The 20,118-nt window shown below is 41.0% G+C and overlaps 1 protein-coding gene across 4 annotated transcripts in view; it reads right to left on the reverse strand.

The window, feature by feature from the left end:
- ITPR1 (inositol 1,4,5-trisphosphate receptor type 1) overlaps positions 1–20,118 on the reverse strand; it is a 338,711-nt gene that overhangs the window by 206,625 nt on the left and 111,968 nt on the right. For all 4 annotated transcript variants that reach the window (XM_023510682.1, XM_023510681.1, XM_023510680.1 and 1 more), the window contains exon 5: positions 7,461–7,576. In XM_023510682.1, coding sequence (XP_023366450.1) covers positions 7,461–7,576 — 116 coding nt within the window. The remainder of the gene's footprint in view (positions 1–7,460; positions 7,577–20,118) is intronic.

A 20,118-nucleotide genomic window follows, 5' to 3' on the forward strand; every position in this document is an offset into this window, starting at 1 on the left:
AAAAAAAAAAAAAAAAAAATCAGTCATCAAGGAGGCACATTTTCCATATGGGAGACTAATTAAACACCAGCAGAACCAGGGCGTTTGTTTAAAAACACATAGAAAGTAAAAGTAGAACTGAAAATAGAAACAAAATTGGAAAATAAATATCAGATTTCTTTTAAAAGACGTCTCAGATAACACATCTAACGCTTTCAAAACACTACTAAACTAAGAGTTAAAACTATTTTAAGTGTTAGTAAGTTTAATGATGACTAAGCCCACATATCACCACTAACTTAACATTAAATGCATTAAGCTTATGGATCACTTTTTAAGAATTTACTTTTCCTATAAATTGTCTTTGTTTAAAGAGAAAACTCTCCAATTCATTTCACCTTTTACTAAATGCATAAATATCAAATGCGTTGAATATACACATTAGTCCTTAGACAATTCCCCTTATAAAACCAAATTTAGTTTTTAGAAAAAAACATTCATTGTGATTTTTAGGTTCAGGAGGCCAAGGCAATAGTTAGATATAAAGGTTGCAAGGTACGAACTATCTCTGAGTCCCATGATCAAGGTTGTTTCTACCCTTGAAAAAAATGAGATCTGCCTTATTAAACCCAAGAATGAGCCCATACTATAAAACAGTGAACTGGAGGCGGCGCCTGTAGCTCAAAGGAGTAGGGCACCAGCCCCATATGCTGGAGGTAGCAGGTTCAAACCCAGCCCAGTCAAAAAAAAAAAACAAAAAACAGTGAAATGGCAGGATAATCTGGCAAGAGCAACCAAAAAGCTTCTTAATGAGCATAACTTTGACAGACCAATCCCACTTCTAGGAGTTTCTCCTCAACAGATAGCCTGTCATGTGTACAAGATCATACAATTTTTTTTTCCAGGAAAACAAAAACTGTCAGCATCCTGAATATCATTCCCTACCCACCCACCACCTATAGGGACTGGTTACCTAAAATTATAGCACTGTCATATAATGAAATAACATGCAGCCATTAAAAATGAAGACAGAGATTCCCATCTATTCATGACATATAAAGTGAAAAAATAAAAAAAGGGTAGGTGAAAGAAAGTGAAGTAAGATATCCCATACCCAGTGATAGTTCAAATGCAGAGACAGTAATATAACAGAAGGTGGGGGATCAGGGAACTCACCAAAATAAAAACCAACTATCTTTGAGCAGTAAAATTCAGAAAACATATCAATTAGTTTTTTTCCTTTTCCCACTCCTAAATATTTTAAAATTCTTTTCCTATAATACACATGTATAAATTTCTCTAAAAACATCCTCATGTCACTGTGGCAAGTGGCCTGAATTTTTTTTAAAGCCATCTTAAATTTGTTACTTTTCATTATTTAAAAACCATGATAATCTGAATGCCTGTTACTCTTTTTTCCCTTGCGCAATGGGTTGAGAACTGTTTTCCATTTCTAAGGGAAAAAACACTCTATGGTATGGTTTCTACCATTGTTATTCACCATGCTCCCTAGGCAACATCAAGGTCAACCCCATCTCAATCACCTGTTATTTTATTTCCGAAATGGAAAAACAATCATTAAATTACTAACAGAAAGGTCACTGGAACAGTGGGGAAGGGTCATTTAAGGTCAATGAGCTCTAAATTACGTCATATGGCATTGAATTAAAGCTTCAGAAAATAAGAAGTGCAGGACTCAGACTAAAAGACAATCAAGAGTTGTTACTCCTTTGGTCCTCCCTAGCTTGTCAAAGTTTCAACTTAAGTGATCATTTTTCAGAATCCAAACAATGTAGGTCCCCGGTTCCAAGTAATAGGTAAACTGCTGTCAGAAAACAGTAGTAAAGGCTTTGAAAACAAATCATGTGATTTGTGGGCAATCTCACTCTGCCAAGAAACTTTTGTGAAATCATGACCAAAAGAATCAAACTCCAGTTATTCCTGCAGAAGAAAAGAACACATAGTAACCAACCACTAGATGTCATTCTCCTTCAAAGAGCTGTTTACGCTGCTTATCTTAGTTCAAGGAAGTCAACTGGTCTAGACAACTAATTCCTTAAATGGCATTAATTTGAAATAATCTGACCTTTGGCTAGGGTGCTGCACAGTAGTTGACAAAAATAAAAATGAAAACCCACTGGAGACTGGCCATCAGCCCCCAAAGGCAAGTGACTGCCCAAAATACAGTATTTTAATGACCACACTGGAATAAGCAGATGACTTTCAGTCACTAGGGGGAAGAGTCCCAACCAAGCAAGAAAATAGGAAACGCACAGAGCAAAGCACAATGTCAACTTGCTCTTACTGAGAGTCACATCAGTAATCTTAAATCAAGGAAAAGAAATGGTTTCCTTTTATATTTTTTTAAAAGCACAAACAGTATGACAGACATATTCATTCTCTCTCTTATAAATGTGTAGTGAAGAGTTCTTGACCGCCTTTAGGATTGGGTTTTTTCCAACTGAGCTGCTTTTTCCCCCGTTCATTTGCAGGAAGAAGCATCTAAAGGAATTGCTGATGAACATAACAGATCACAGGTCGCAAACAGGGCTAAAGAATCACATCCTGCTGGGCCATTCCAAGTTGATGCTGAGTGTACGCTTTAACCCTTAATTGAATGAGTGCCCAACATTTTTTTTTTTTTTTTGCAGTTTTTGGCTGGGGCTGGGTTTGAACCCACCACCTCTAGCATATGGGGCCAGCGCCCTACTCCTTTCAGCCACAGGCGCTGCCCGTGGCCAACATTTTTTTAAAAAATTGAGATATTATACATGAAATCGTGGATTGTTTCTTCTTTCACAAAAGCAGACAGTGTGGGAGTAGCTCCTGTCCCTCATTCCTGCACAGTGATGGTGGGGAGGTAGAGTTGCCCCCTCCATGTCCACCTAGGTGGCCTCCCCTGGGCACCCCTGCCCATCAAGCCCACTTTACTCCTGTCAACTTCCTGCTTGGCCAAGAATAATCTGAGTTCCCAACTCCTGCTGTAAAAAGCATAGGAGAAAAAAATGTTGGAGATGTACCAGTAAGATCTCACTGAACAGAATGATCCTTACACCAGAAAAGCAGAGGCAAGACACCTGGAGACACGGACACGAACTTCCCCCCAGGCAGATGCACTAAATTTCTCTCTCCCAGGAGACCTACAGGATTGAGCAAACACCCATTTGACTAGATTCCCATGTTCCCAGCACAGACTTTGGGGGATTGTGGATTGACAAATGTTTGGAAAAGGGTATTATTGAAATTTAATTCTGGGGACAGGAGCCAGGGATGCTGGTTGCAATAAAACTCACAGTACAGTCCCACATGAGGGTGAACCATCGTTCCTCCCATACAATTCCACGTCTGGCTAGACAGTCACATAGGTGAAAGGCTATTTTATAGTGATCTGAACCTGGTCCCCACCTCATTTTACATGTTCTCAACACAATATGGCTTTGCATGGTTTTATTAATAGCATCATTAACAAATTTTCCAAAAATATAAGTACTAATGAAAAAACGTATTTTGCATTATTAATAATATTATCAACACTTGCTGAACATTTTGGACATAATTCTGAATACCAAATGTTGAAATTCTGGAAGACTAAAATTCCTAAAACCAAAAATCCTGAAAATACAATCCTATAAAATCAAAATCCCAAGAAACATAATTCTGGAAAAAATAATTTTAAAAATTCTTTTTAAAATATTTATTTACATGTTTAAAAGGGGATTTATTTGAGCAACATAAAAACATTAACAGAACACTTTACACAATAGAATAGGCAATACAACATACGTATTTTTGCAAGCATAAACATGCACGTGTATTAACATCACACAGGGTATGAGCAGACAAACCATATTCACTCAGAAATATGACAAAAAGGGCCAGATGCAGTGGTTCACTCCCGTAATCCTAGCACTGTGGGAGTCCAAGGCAGGAAGATTTCTTGAGCTCAGGAGTTCAAGACCAGCCTGAGCAAGAGCGAGACCCCATCTCTACTAAAAATAGAAAAATTAGCGGGGGTAGTGGCAGGAGCCTGTATTCCCACCTACTTGGGAGGCTGAAGCAGGAGGATCGCTTGAGCCCTGGAGTTTGAGGTTGCTGTGAGCTAGGCTGAGGCCAGGGCACTCTAGCCTGGGTGACAAAGCAAGACTCTGTCAAGAAAGAAAGAAAAGAGAGAAAAGAAATAAAAGGAAGAAAAGAAAGAAAGAAGTCAAAAAGGGAAATGTATAAATGCATATCACTATGGCTGACTGTAACTGTGTGCACCCAGCTTTACAACTGCAGACATCAGAAATACCATGATGAACAACCTAAATCTTTTGACAAAATCATTCAAAAACCAAGCAGGTTCACTGCCACTTATGCAGCTGCCCAAAAAGCTGAGATATTGAGAAATTTTATCTTTCATAAATGCAGATACACAAAAAGACATGTTTTCACTTATTGAGGACATTTCAGTATTTTTATGTACACTCACAACACTTACACACAAAGTCAACACTGTGATAATGCATGAAGTCAAATTTGCAAAAAAATGCCTAAAATGAATCTGCACTCTCTAAAGTCTCTACACAATACATCCAGTATTGGAAATATGGATATGAAGATGAAATAGACAGCAAGGCAAATTGTTAAAAAAAAAAAATGTTGACAATTTAAAATGGGGGGGGCTAAAACCTAAAAAGAACACATGACATATGAAAAGGTGCATTACAGGACCAGATTATGGGCAAATGCATGGGACAGTCCTTAACATGATGCAACTATCCTATGCCTGTGATTATGGGGATCTTAGATGTTAGAAATTTTGGAGTTAGGGATTTAGGATTTTAGATTTTGATCTTTAGGAGCTCAACATTTGAAATGGTAAGATCTAGGATTATATCTTTGGGGGTTATGATCCAACCCCTTTTGGAAATCAGTCACAGGTAACATGCTTTTTGCATTGCCAGTATATACACCTGCATTGGGCGCAGTCTAGAGAGGCTTGTTCACAGGGTTCATACAAACAGGTGCAAGGATTTACTTCCTTATGTCTTCTAGAGTAGTCATCCCTGAGCATTAACTCAATGAAAGGACATAATATTTTACTTTCCTTTTATTTCTCCTTTGTAGCTTGTTTTTAAAATTTGGCATCTATTATTTATGCATTTTATTTCATGTTCATAAAGTTACATAATATTTGCTAAGAAAAAGTTGTAATGGCTCCACTGAGTTGAGTATACATGCTATCATCATCATCATTAGAATAATGATGCAATCCCTAATGTCTCCAAAGCAATCTCTAGCCTCTAAGTCTTTGTTTCCACCGTTTCTTCTTCTTCTGCCTTCTAAATCCCACACATGCCCGAGGCTAAGGCCTACTCATCACAATCTTCTTCCTCCAGGAAGCCCTCCCCGACCAGTGCAACATCTCCTTTCCAGCACAGATACTGGTGTCCTTTGTACATGTTCCTATAGCCTCAGATGGTGTGCCCTGTAATACAGGACTTGTCACAGAGCCTAGTTACTACCTCCCTATTTTTTATTTGGTATTAAGCACCCAGAGGCTTCATTCTTTGGTACCTAGCATGCAGAGGGCTCATTCATTATTCAACAAATATTCCTTTCCTTTTTTTTTTTTTTTTTGCCTTGAGACAGAGTCTCACTTTGTCACCCTGGGTAGAGTGCTGCAGTGTCATATTCACAGCAACCTCAAACTCTTGGGCTCAAGTGATTCTCTTGCCTCGGCCTCCCGAGTAGCTGGGACTACAGGTACCCACCACAATGCCTGGCTATTTTTAGAGACAACGTCTTGCTCTGGGATCAGGCTGGTCTCAAACTTATGAGCTGAGGCAATCTACCCATCTCAGCCTCCCAGACTGCTGGGATTACAGGCATAAGCCATCACTCCCAGCCTTCAGCGATATTTCTTAAGTGCCTATAATGTCCCAAACACTACTATAGGAGCTGGTGTTACAACTGTGAACACAAGAAACAGTGCCCTTGATCTTGCGGAGCTGCCTGATGAGTGATAGCTGATAATTAAGGAAACTAGTAAATATAATTCTAGACCATGAGCAGTGCTGAGGTCATAAGGCAGCATGAGAGGGAAACACAAGCAAGACATCTTAGATACAGTGGGGCCTCTGTGCGGGAGACCTTGCTGAGATGACACTTCAGCTGAGACATGAAGGATGCAAAGGTCATAGCTTAGGAAGAGCCAGGAGAAGAATATTCTAAATAGGACAAACTAAGAGCAGAAAGGTCATGAAGCTATTAAAGAGTCTGGGGGGCGGGGGCGGGGGGGGTCAAAAAAATAAACTAAAGCTCATAGGGCTAGAGTGTAGGGCAGAAGCCTCAGCAGGTAAGCGGGGTCCAGGCACAAGCGATCTTGTAGATGATAAATGAAAGTCTGGATTTCATTTTAGGCACAATGAGAGTGACTGGTCATGTGTCCTCCTACTGGACTGCAAGCCCAGGTGAGGACACTGTGCTTTTCTCAAACCTCATTTGAAACAGCACACACTGAAGGAAGGAGTCCCTTTCCACCAGCCCTCCCTGACCTAACGCAGCTGGCTGCCACTTTGCCATGCACAAGTCAGTAGCAAAGCAGGCTGAGACAGATGACCCCATGAGCTGCTCAGTGCTCGCAGGCACCCTCGGAATTCAACTGCCGTTACTGAGCCATCCCCCTCCCCCAAATCACTGTTTAATTCAGTAAAATGTTTGGGTGTCTGCTATGTGCCAGACTCTGTTATAGGCATGAGGGCTACATCAATAAGCAAAAATGACAAACTTCTGCCCTCACATAGCCTAGTGGGTTCATTCTAGTGGGGGCAGATAGCCAGTAAACATAGCGTATTAGAAAGATCATGAGTAATGGCAGGGGAAAAAAATAAAGCAGGTATGATGGGGGGATTGGAAATGGGTTGCAGTTTTGATACTGGTGTGTTGGATCATGTCATATTCTCCTTCTAAACATCTCCAAGAACATCTAAACAGATAAGCCTCAGAAATCAGGGCAACAGAACTGTCACCATTTTACAAAAGGTAAAACAAATTCAGAGAGGCTCAAAAAACTGCTGTGGCCACACAGCATATCAGCAGTAGAATGAGCTTATCCTTAACAAAGACTCCCTGGGTGGACGTTGTCATTTCCATTTTACAGATGAGGTAACATGGTTGGAAAATGGTTATGTAACTTGCCCAAGAACACCAGCTAAGGAGCCAAGGAGCCAGGATTCCATTCTAGGAAGTTTGCTTCCAGAGTCTGTGCTCATAACTACTTCTTTACCCAACACTGCCCCTACGAAATGGCATGGCTGAGAAAAGAGTAACTCTCCAGCACCTCAAAATGACTAGGCTTTATCCCTCTTAAGGTCAGCTCCCTCGCAACCTTTAAGAAAGAACCTGGGAAAGCCAGCAGCTAGAGCAGAGGCTTGCACAACTCACCCCCCAAATGGCCACTCAGGACCCGGCACCAACAGCCCCGGGGAGATACGTACATGCAGCTTGTTGAGCAGCACTGCGTCTGTTGTATTGTTGGCTCCTGGCTTAGCAGCTTTCCAGAACTGCTTCTGGGCGGAGTAGCGGTTCATGGGGCATAGCTTGAAGAGGCAGTCTAGGAGGGAAGCAAAGAACAAATCGTTACTGACGAGGTATGTACACTCAACTTAGGAAGTAAAGGCCTTCTCTTGTATAAGGGTGATAAATCACATTATGAGGAAGCATTAGTGACAGTACAAAGCCCTTTCACAAATCTCTCTTTTCAAACTTAATTCTCACCACCATCGAGTGAGATTACAGACAAGGAAACCAAGGCCGAGAGAAAGTCAGTCAGTTGCTCTGCCACAAAGCTAAGTGGCAACAGAGCTGAAGTTCAGCATCCACAGCCAGAGCTCTCAGCGCTACCCCACAGTCATCTCGTGCACTTCACAGTGAGAGACAGATACAAGAATACACAGTTGTCGCTGGACACAACAGCTAAAAGCATTTTTTTATATGAATCCAACCATCTTCAGTCCTAGTGAATTTAAAGAAAACAACTACAGCAGTCAGGACTATGGGCATGAGCCATCACACCCAGTCTCTGTACAGTATTCCTAACAATTATTTACAATGACTATATAATATTCTGTGCAGTATATGAGAGCTATTGGAAAGTATCCATCCATGTAATAGGAAAAATAGTATTAACCATGGCTGGATACTTTCCAGACAGCCCTCATATATGTGCGTGTGTTTAAATTATTTAATGATAGCCTTTTCGTTAAACATTTAAGTTGTTTTCAGAATTTTTTTCTATTATAAATGTTGCTGTGAAAAATATCTTTGGTATACGTTTTCCATATTTTAGATTATTGTGTTTGGGTAGGTTCTAAGAATGAAAGTTACAGGGTTACATTGAATAAATCTTATTGCAATTGGTAAAAAAAAAAAAAAAAAAAATTTCAGCAGTTTACGTGGAGGGACCTCACAGGGCAGTGGTCTCTTGAGGGTCATGTGCAAGACGACCTTCTGGAGCGCAGAATGAAAATGCCTGAACTCGAGTTACAGAGTCTGTGCCCTGGTCCCCTCCATCTCCGTGCATTTTGATGTGTTTATAGTTAGTAGGCCTGGTTTTGAATGACTATATACATTATCTCGTGTAGTATAAGCAACCCTCACAAAGTAGACGAGTGGCTTCAAAAGCATTCTGCAGAGAAATCAAAACATCAAAGACAGCAGTAATGTGACCCAGCAAACAAAAACAGGCAGAACCAACCCTTCCCCTACACCGCTGGTGACCCACTATTAGGAAAAAAGAATGGTGATCTAATCAGATCTAGGAAAAGGCACCCAGAAATTAAAAAAAAAAAAAACACTTAAAATATTATCCTTAATGATGAATATTACCCCAAAGACCCATGTGCATTAAGGTATTAATGATCAGATGAAGCCGTCGTGAATAATAGGACACTACACCTTTCTCATTAACCTCTATTTTCTTGTTTTACTATTAATATCTACAGAAGAATCTCCATAGTTGACCTCTTCCCCTACACTGACCACCTCCTTAAGTTGACCTCATTTTCATAGACCAGACATGCACCACATGTATGTATCGGTGCAGTAGGCCTAGTTCCTTACATTGACCATCTCCTTATGCTAAGTAGTTTGTTACAGTCCCTTGGGTGGTCAACCTACAGAGGTTCTACTAAATTACTACAATAACACATGTGTATAACTTTTTTTTAGATAGGGATATGCCATCAGGAATCCAATAATTGCTTTAGAAAACTAATACTTAAAATTGACACACCTTCTGAGATGTTTACATTTTGACATACAGGGTTTCCAAATAGTTAATATTTGTAGAGTAAAATTAATGAATTTGAACTGAATATTCAGATTTTTAAAAATTGCACCTGGAAAGTAGGTCAGAACCAGCTTTTAAGGAAATCAGTAACTGTGCACTTACTATTATCTGTCCATTAAAATGGATTCCCTTAAAGGATCTTGAACAGGTACATACCCGGATATTGCCCAGGCCAATAATTATCTCAAAGTAAGAAAACTTAATTTGCTATCAAGTACATAAACATTAGGACTTTTCACTAATTGAGATCACTCTTTCTTCCAAGTCAGGATCGATGAACTGTTACACATACTGCACAAATATTAAGATTTAACAATGATCAGGAAAAAAATAAAAGATAAAAGATCATTTAATCATAAAAGTAACAGGTACTTTACCCATTTCTATCATCTCATCACTAAATATTCCACCTAGTCACTAGCAGAGTAAATATAGGGTCACTAATATCTATCATTATCAAGTATATAATCCACCTACCAAAAGCAATTTTTATTCCATGTGAAAGCTATTACCTAGGACTTTAGAGAACAAAGGGCACAGCAAGGAGCTCGTTTAAATGATAGGGCTGCTCTCTCCACCTTGGAGGAAAGGCACAGGTGATGGGCATTTGCTATATCACTGCCAACTTAATAACGGAGTTTCAAGAGACACAGTTGTTTTTTTGTTTTTGTTTTTTTTATCAGCTTGATATAGGCGAACATTCCATTCACCCCATAAATAATCACACATGTCCATGAGACTACTGGCCAGCATTACATGTCCTATCTTTGACACAAAACAGAGAGTGGCATTTGGGTTAGGCCAGAATGACTTCCTTAAAACCACATGACTTTTTAAAATTTAAGTCACCAGCATTAACTCTTGACATATGACTTACTTTATGGACCAAATGAGTTTAACAATTTCAATTTTCATTAATCATAATACAGAGAGAGTAAAATGACCAATTTTGTTTCCTCCAACATACATAAGATAGCTAAATGGCAAGCATTCAAAATAATTTGATGTAAGTTGATTTGGGGGAAAAATCAGGGTGGATCCAAGAGGTCAAGGGACAATCATACAATGGAAAGTCCCATTTTTACAACTGTTCATGGTATAACCCAGTCACCTAACAAACAAATGGGCTATATCACAGGCTCAAAACTCCAGTCAACTTTACATTCACCTAAGGCTAGAGTGTGAATTTAAGTACTGTCAATCTGACCAAAGCCTTGCGTTAACTTCACACCGTTTTCCTGGGTAAAGCAAAGCACCGCATTGAATTGAATGTATTTACAACTACCTATGTAAATACAAAAGATGCTAACGTAATAGTAACAGGACCAAATTAGCCTTGCTGATTTTGCCCTGTCTTCCCAGTTGCTTAGCAACTGATTCAAAGTAAAAATTAAATTAAGCAATTCAAATGTAAGGTTAAATTTTGCAATTCAGAGGCTCCATATTGCCCTTTGCTATTTGGATGGCACCGCAAGGCAAAATTAAAGTTCCACTGGGTCCTAATACAGTGCTAAGGATAGAAACATTCAAAAATAGGAAATCCAGTAGAAGAATATAATCTATTTAGGTTGAGGGGAGCATGTTTATGAGTCGGTATGTGTACGTACACACACGCATGCACGCGCTATGCTGGGATCTCACCCCCAGAGAAATACCACCACAAAATATAGCTTATGCAATAAGTGTTCTTTCAGGCCTTTGAGGAATAACTAAACTGAGCTTTCCAAAAATTACTTCAGAATATTCTAAAGCTTTAGCATATGCCATATTGATTTGGCCAAGGAAAATTTAGCTGAACAGGTGGGTGGGGTTAAGTGTTAAAGGGCTGAGTGAGAAACTGCAAAACAGGCCACTGGTGATTTTCCATTGTGTAAAGGGGACTCTGGAGCCTGGTTAGAACTCAACTGTGCTTGGTAGTTGGGTTTATCTACCAAGCAGGATTTGTAGGGTGCCGTTCAGGGAAGATGGGGCAAGAGGAACACAGGTGTGCTTCAAGCACTCTGGAATGGGTGCAGAGGGTGTGAGAAAGCAGAAACATCAGCAGACTTTCCAAGAAATCCAGCCCAGTGGCCAAGTCAGATTAAAAGCTGCCAGAACTGCCCAAACCCAATGTGTCCACATTTCCTTCCCATCTCTACAACTATCAGCTATAGAATGTAAGGTCCCCAAGGGCCAAGATTTTGTCTCTGTGGTAGGCTATGGCAACCCAGGGCCTAGGAACAGAGTAAAGGCATCACAATGGTGCTGAATTAGTGACTTAAATGAACTATAATCCCTCACAGGGTTATCAGGTTAGATGACTATTTATTAAAATGCCTACTCCCCCCAGCTGCAGGACTAGGTGCTGACAATATAACATAACTAGTCATACAATTTCTTAACACAACCCTAGTGGCAGGGACAAACTAGTCAAATATACCCACACACAGGCTGAATTACAGTGTGTTCAAAGTAGTCTGGTGGCAAGATTTATACAGGGACACAGTGTGGCTGAGGCAGGGTCATCAGGAACACAGGGCTGCAGGGTGAGAAGGAAGGGGGCCAGCCTTGCTGAGAATCTGAGACAAAGTCTCTTAGGCAGAGGGAAGGCCCTTTGGGGGGGGCGGGGAGTGGGGTGGGCAAGAAGATCCTGACAGATGGACAGACTGAACAGAAAAGAAGGGCCAGGAGGTAGTGGACAGCGACAGGTGCAGAAGGGGGTCGGCGTGAGGTTTGGGTAATGAGAGGAGGGTGCACCACACAGGTAATGCAGGCCCCAGTGAGGGGTTTTTACTCTCAAGCAGGGGAGAGCAGCCAAAGGCTTTAGGCACAGCTAGAATCTGGTCTGATGATGCGTCTGAGGGAGATTTCGAATGGGTGACAGTGCCCAAGAAGAAGATAAGGCTGGGAAGGGGTGGGCTTGAGGGAGAGGGATGGACATCAAGAATTTCATTTTGCCTATGCTCACCGTGAGATGCCTATAAACCATCCAAGCTGATGTGGTAAGCAGTGAGTAGGACGTCCATCAATGCAGGATGAAAATAGAGAACAGTTGGTTATTTAAGGCTGCAGGGGATGAGGGAGCAGAAGGAGACGAGGAAGGATGGGAAGCTGGAAAAAGGAGTAAAGTTGAGGAAGCCAGTATCACAAACACCCTGCGCACCCCATCAGGGACTAGGGAGAACCCCCCAGCTTCCTACCCAAATCTAAATAATATGTTAATTTGAGGCTTAGGAAAACTTGAACTTGAATCAAAGTTTTCATAGGGCAGAATAAAGACTTTCTACTTCCTTTACTCTCCTCCCAAAACAAAATGAAACAAAAACACAAGGGGAAAAAAAACAGAAACCCCAACTCTGTCTTCTAAAAAACCCCAATCCGTTTTCCCAAGATGCAATAAACGCAGACAGAAAAAGGAAGGAGGAGGAACTTGGCAGATGAAGTTCTGTGAAGCCTGTGCTTCTACAGAGGGGCGCCAGTAAGAAGCAGGCAGCTGGCACTGCAGGGCCCCATAAAACCTGGGGAATGGAAGCCCAGGGAGCAAGGGGGCAGGAGTGGGATAGGAGCCTGTACTGGGAAATGGGTTGAAAACACAGAAAAAAGCAGTCAGTCCCACTTAGCCCACCCACCCTACATAGTCAAGACAATTGTTCCCTCTCAAACTCTGCAGAAGACTGAATTTCTGGAGCAAATGGACCATCGAGGCTTTGCAGCTCTGTACCAAGTACAACAAAGGAACGTAGGATTGAGAAATGGAAACAGAAATAAAGGAACTAAACAAAAACCCACACATAGGATAGAAAGATGCAGAGGGTTGGCCCCAGCCAGGCTCCTCTTCAGCTGAGCATCTAGAACAGGGGTCCTCAAACTTTTTAAACAGGGGGCCAGTTCACTGTCCCTCAGACCATTGGAGGGCTGGACTGCGGGCCCCGGGACGAGTGGGCTGCTAAGCAGGACAGGCAGCGGTGGCAAAAACACCTGGCAGGCTGGATAAATGTCCTCAGCAGGCAGCATGTGGCCCATGGGCAGTAGTTTGAGGACACCTGATCTAGAACCTGGTCTAAACTTTACAGCCAAGACCCAGATCTGCTCCACCACAGTGCACTTTTCCTTTAAGAAAAAGAAAAAGTCATATTTATAACACATGAAAATTATGTGAAATTCAAATTTCAGTGTCCATAAAGTTATGACTCTCATCAATAAAAAAAGTTGTGTAAGTATGTTTTCTCTCCAGTCATACAATATTTGGTCTGTTGGACTGCAAGGCCTAAGTATATACCATCTGGCCCTTTAAAGAAAGGTTCGCTGCCCCCTGACCTAGCAAGAGTCCTCAAACTTTTTAAACAGGGGGCCAGTTCACTGTCCCTCAAACTGTTGGAGGGCCGGACTGTGGGCCCCGGGACAAGTCGGCTACTAAGCAGAACAAGCAGCAGTGGCAAAAACACCTGGTGGGCCGGATAAATGTCCTAGGTGGGCCGCATGTGGCCTGTGGGCCATAGTTTGAGGACATTTGATGCAGAAGATCCTTCTGGAAAGTCCCATAAAGGCCACAGAGAGGTGCCTACCTACAGGATCTCTCATGAGAAAGACAGCCTGCCTCCTGATCACTTCAGAGGGAAGCTCCCCTTTGTACAAACCCTATCCCATGGCCACAGAGCACTCAACCAGCTCTTTAGAGCTTCTTTGTTAAATCTGAACAAGCACCCAAGATCAGCAGACGCATCAGAAAATCTTCCAGCATTAAAGAGAGACACTAAATAGCAGATAAAAACAACTGGTGAAACAGACAATTACAAGAAACAGAAGAAACTGTTACGAGGGGAGGGGACCAAAAACAAAACTGTAATTAATACCCTTAGAGATAAGACTGAAAATTATAATCATAAAACAAACACAAAGAAGGATGGTACTTTAAAATGTGACCAAATAAAAACACTGAGAAATTTAAAATGCAACGACCAAAAGTTTTAAATGCACTAAGCGTTGAAAACTAAGTTAAGAAACTTTCCTAGAAAGTGAAAAAAAAAAGTAAAAAAACAAAGAGACAATGGAAAAGGTTGGGGAAGGGAGAAGAGGAAAAGGGAGGAGGGGGTGAGGAGGGAAGGGGAGGGGAGAAAAGAATAAGAAAGGAATTAATGGATCAATCCATAGGCCCAACATCTAAGGCAGTGGTTCTCAACCTTCCTAATGCCACGATGCACTTTCATTGTTATGAAGGAGTCGCAATCCACAGGTTGAGAACCGCTGATCTAAGGTGAATGTCAAAAAAAAAAAAAAAATGGAAGGTGAGAAATACAAGAACATATCCTAGAACTGGAGGTAATGACTCCCCAGGCTGAAACAACCCACTAACTCCCCAGCATAAGGTAAGGATAAGAAGGATCCACATACATCATTGTGAAATCTCAGACTATTGCAACATGGAAAAGATCCTTAAGATTTCCAGCCAGAAGAAAAGGCTCAAACAAAAGGAAAAGAATAAGAAAAACATCAGACAACTCACAGCAACACTGGAAGCTCAACTATGATGGAGCAGTGTCTTCAGAATACGGTCTGAAATTAATTCTCAATTTAGAATCTTTAATTGCATTAAACTAACAACAAGGCATGAGAATGCAATCAAGTCAAACTTAAAAATCAAGCAGCTTCTGGAGGTGGCGCCCCACCCAAAAGACTAGAGAAACAGTTTTTGAACAGTCTTTTGGTTATCCATGAGGTTGCCTTGGCTCAACTCAAATGCCAACCTTTGTTCTATGGCAGACACAGCGTTTTTAATTCTGCTTATCAGTGTCACAAACGGATGTGGTGAAGGAAGTCCCACAATGATGCTGTGCAGGGCACGTCACCCCCACAACATAGAGCAGAGAGAAAAGAGGTCCAGGGACAGAGGACAGGGATCAGACACAAAAGGGACAGATCTGCCACAGGGAAAAAACACATGAGGTCTGTGGAGAGCGGGGAGACTCAGTAAATGCCAGATGAGAGCAATGCAAATAAAGAAAACCAAGACTACCACAACCCCCAGGGGACAGCTGCATATTAAAATCCAGTCTGTCTTTGGCTCAACACTGAACAGTATGTACATGGTCATAAAATTATTAAGACTGAATATTAGTTTAGCCGCCCCAAATGGGATATAAATCTAATGGGGGGGGTGGAGGAGGAACAGTAAAGAGTGATGAAGCCAAGTTCATCTGTGATAAGAAGAAGCTGACAAATGATATTTAAAATAGATTAATCTACAAACATCAAGAGACACACGTCATCTATACACACAGTGGTAAATACCCAAAGAAAATGTTAAAATATTTGCAATTGTTGCCTCTGGAAACTGAGAAGGTGTGAGATGTCAGACTGTTATTTTTATGCTGCATTTTATTAATATTGGGCTTTTTGTGATGAAACTCACATAATATTAAATTAGCTGTTTTAAAGTGACCAATCTCCATCCAGTTCTTCATCAAGCCCTGTACCTATTAAGCAGTTACTCTCCATTCCCCTCAACACCTCATGCTGGAATGACTGAAGAAGGTGCATGTATCAGTGAAAATGTTTAAATTTGGGGAGGGTGATTGGTGGGGTCACCTCTATGGTTTATCTTACAAGGGTACAAGTGAATCTTTTTCAAAGCAGAGTGTGAATGCCTTAATAAGAAAATGGCACGAAGGCTACATTAACAGTTTGATGAGAGTATTTCGAATTGTATATGAAAACACCACACCGTACCCTGTGATTGCATTAATGTACATAGCTATGATTTAATAAAAAAAAAAAAAGAAAATGTTTAAATTTTTAAGGTACCTTTTAGTACTATATTGATGCTGAGTTCCTACCAAGGTATCACTTTACAACAGAGTGACAAAAAGTAATAACAAGCTGGATATTATGGTTTGGATGTTTGTCTCCTACACAACTCATGTGAAATTTAATTGCCAACATAATGGTATTGGGAAGTAGGGCCTTCAGATGTGTTTAAAGGGTTCCCCTCTCATGAGTGGGTTTACTGCCTTACTAGAAGAGCTTTTTGCCATATGAGCAAATTCATCATTCCCCTCTGGAAGATGCAGTGTCCAAGGCACCATCTTGGGAGCAGAAATCACACTCTCCCCAGACACCAAACCTGTCAGTGCCTTGATAGATAACGGACCTCTGAGCCTCCAAAACTATGAACCAACAAATTTCTCTTCATAATAAAACCCCCAGTCTGTGGTATTCTGTTGTAGCATCACAAACAGACAAAGGCCCTGGGTAACAACAGGTATCAGCAAGGAGACAGAAACCTTTCTGCACGGCTGATGGGTGCGCAGACTGGGGCAGCTACTGTGGGTGGCATCCTAGCATGAGTCAAAGAAACTATATACATACCATCTATAACATACAATCCAGCAATTCAGCCCCAGCGCACACATTCCAAAGAAACTCTAGCCCAGGTCCACAGACCTCACACATCCTCCTGCAGAAGGCTGTACTTGGAAAGGGTGATGAGCCAGCACACTAATTCCTACAGACCCAAAAGCAGCACCACCTGCAGCACAAACCAACCATATGACCCTACCACCATGAGCAAGAGCCAAGAAACCAAATTCAGCTGTCTGCTCAGAGAGAAGAAAGCATTGCTCTTTCATAGTATCCCATTTTTGAAAAGCATAAGAAGCAAAAGAATAAAAATGTCAGAGTGAAAAGACAATATGATTAACATAAAGAAAAGGGAGTATTAAGTCCCCATCAAGGACATTAAGATTGCAAAGTAATACTGAAAAGGGGATATAAAATCATCGGTATTTTAGTAAGTATTCCAATTGAAACCTGTTAGATATACCCCTCAGGAAGGTAGGCTTAGCTACTTTATTTCTTATTTTGTCTCCAGTACATGCACTAGATATGGGCCTAACGAATAAATGAATGGATACTAAAGGTGGAAGAACAATCTAAAATGGGAAGTTAGCAAAAGGAAAACCACCTCAAATTTCCAACAAAAGCCCTCCATGAAGAAGTAATTAGCTCCCGTTCACTAGAAGAGGAAACCATCATCCCATTTCCCAAGGCCACGACAGTAGGCTTTTGAAGCGACATCTTCCAACTGTGGCTGCCAAACAAACCTTCCATTACCTGTCTGCGAGAAAATGTACATGACTGTTATTAAGAGACAAAAGACAACAAGATAATTTTTTCCCACTTCAGATGACCAGCTGCTTTCTCTAAATAGCAAACCCAAGCTGACAGCACCCGAGACTCCTGCCCTCTGCCTTATTAATCATCTTTCCTGCGTGTAGGACTGCCATTCACAGACACGTTAATAAACTGGAAACATACATAGAAACGTACCTACTTTACCTTAGGCAATTACATTTTTATTTACCTGTCTGCAGGTAATAAAATAATTAATTGAGGATGAATCAGCTTTAACCCGGGGAAAGGCAGTAACAAATCAGTTCTCATTGTGGAAGCAATGGGAACAGGCACCTGCCTACACTTGGACCACCAGACACACTCTTCCCAGGCCTCCATGCTTGGAGAGACAGCTGCAAACAGCAGGGCCAGTTAAAGATTGCCTGCAGTAGAGGTGTGGGGGTCCTTGGGACAGGACAGCACCCCTTCCTAAGGGCCCCTAAGCATGAGGCTGGCTGCAGTGTGCTGCCTCCCTTAGCATCTGGTTCCCGCCCCAAAACTCCAACAAATCCTCACTATTCTGTGCACTACCCAACATTGTTCAGTCCTTTCCTTTCTGTCTTCTGTTAGTTTCCATCACCTGCAACCAAGAGTCCCAGCTGAACTATAGAGTGGTAAGACCTGGTTCACGCTGCTGGCAATGAAAACAAGCAATGGCCTTCACCATCAGCACAGAGAATGCCAAAAAAGTAAGAGACAAGGAACCTGGAAACCTGGGTTTCCAGCCTTGGTTCCGCCACTCACTGACTGAGCAGCCACATCCCGGTGACTAAAGCCCTGTGTCCATATATCTTCCTCTGGAAAGCAGATCCTCCCTTGGGGACACGTGCTATGTCGAAGCTCGCATTGCATGTCACGTAACTAATAGAAAATCTCGACCTGCGAGCGTTAAGTGCTCGCCAATCTAGAATCTGACAAGGTGGAAACCCAGCTAACTTCCAAATTAACTTAAAGGGTTATATTCACTGCGTCTCTTAAAGACAACAGGTCCTGGCAAAGCGTAAACAATACGTCCTAGTTACTATGATATGACAGGAGGGGTAAACAAGTGGGCACTTGCACCACACTGTGATGCCGGAAGGTGAAAACTAAACTACACTACGCACAACATGAGGAATTTCACAGACATTACTGGAGCAAAAGATGCCAAAGCAAAGAAAGAGTTCACTTATACTGAATGAATCGATTTACAGAAAGTTCAAAACCAGGCAAAACTAATCTATAATGACAGTGGCCAGTGGGGTAGGACGGGGAATTTCTGAGAAAAGATACTTTCTAGAGGACTGAAAATGTTCCTTATCTTAATCTGGATGGGAGAGCATGTGGTATTTGCATATGAAAAATTCCACCAGGTTACACATTTAAGATTTATACATATATTTACACACATATAGACACATATATGAAATGCCTCAATAAAAAATGAAAATGAAATACTTCCATGTTATCACACAAAGAAGAATGAACTTACTAATAAAGGAAAAACAATTTTCCAACAGTGTCTGTTTTCCATTGCTGGAAAAATTTGTTGTTTTTTTCAAGGTTTGGGGTTACAAGGTTTCTGGTTTATAATGGAGATAACATCATCAACTCTCTGTTATCTGCGTCACCCACAGGACACTCTGGCGGTGGGCATTCCCCAGCCCAGGGTCCAGAGGGCCACAAAAAACAGGGGGGGCTTTACCCCATTCCCTGGTCTACCCATTTAGCTTTATGACAGTAATAAGCAATGGTTTAAAAAATAATCTCTAATGAAATGGTATGCAATTCAATGTAATCAGGGAGAGGGAAGTAAAGGAACATAGAATAAATAAGATTAGTTAAGATCTCACTCAAAGGTGAGAGGTGAGTACCTTCATCCCACAGTATCCCTAGGGAGTTGGTTCCAGGACCCACTGGATACCAAAATCCACAGATGCTCAAGCATCTGATATAAAATAGTGTGGTATTTGCATATAACCTACATACTCTCTCCTATATACTTTAAATCATCCCTATATAACTTATAGTATTAACACAATGCATAACTATACAAATAGTTATTTTTTTGTGTGTATTTTTTCATTATATCGTTATTTTTCTTGGGTTTTGTTCCAAATATTTTTATCCAAGGTTGGCTGAGTTCCATGGATGCAGAACTAACAGATATGGAGGGCTGACTATACATTAAGTCATTATACTATTATTCCTTCAAATTACACATAGACATATTTTTGTAAAATAGAAAGTTTCAAAAATCATCTATAAAACTTTAAAGTATAAAATTGTTACCAAAACAAAACATTCATTGGGAAGGAAGAAAGATCCAATTTGCCAATCCACCTAAAAACCAATACACAGCAGAGCCTCTGTAAGCTGACCGCCCAAGGGACGGTAACAAATTAGTCAACATACAGAGATGGTCAACATACGGAACTCAGCCTACTGCACTGATACGTACATGTGGTGCATGTCAGGTCTATGAAAATTGGGTCAACTTAAGAAGGTGGACAGTGTAGGGAGGTGGTCAACTCTGGAGTTTCTACTGTATTCTGACAAGGAAGACAGAATATAACTGGAAGGAAGAAATACACTAAAAAATGGGAAAAGAACGAGCTCTAAGTTAGATCTGTGAATAGCAAACACACCATGGGTTTTTTTGTTTGTTTTTTTTTTTT

This window comes from Otolemur garnettii, unplaced genomic scaffold, assembly GCF_000181295.1.
Source record: "Otolemur garnettii isolate 467f Iridium unplaced genomic scaffold, OtoGar3 scaffold00015, whole genome shotgun sequence".
NCBI lineage: Eukaryota > Metazoa > Chordata > Mammalia > Primates > Galagidae > Otolemur > Otolemur garnettii.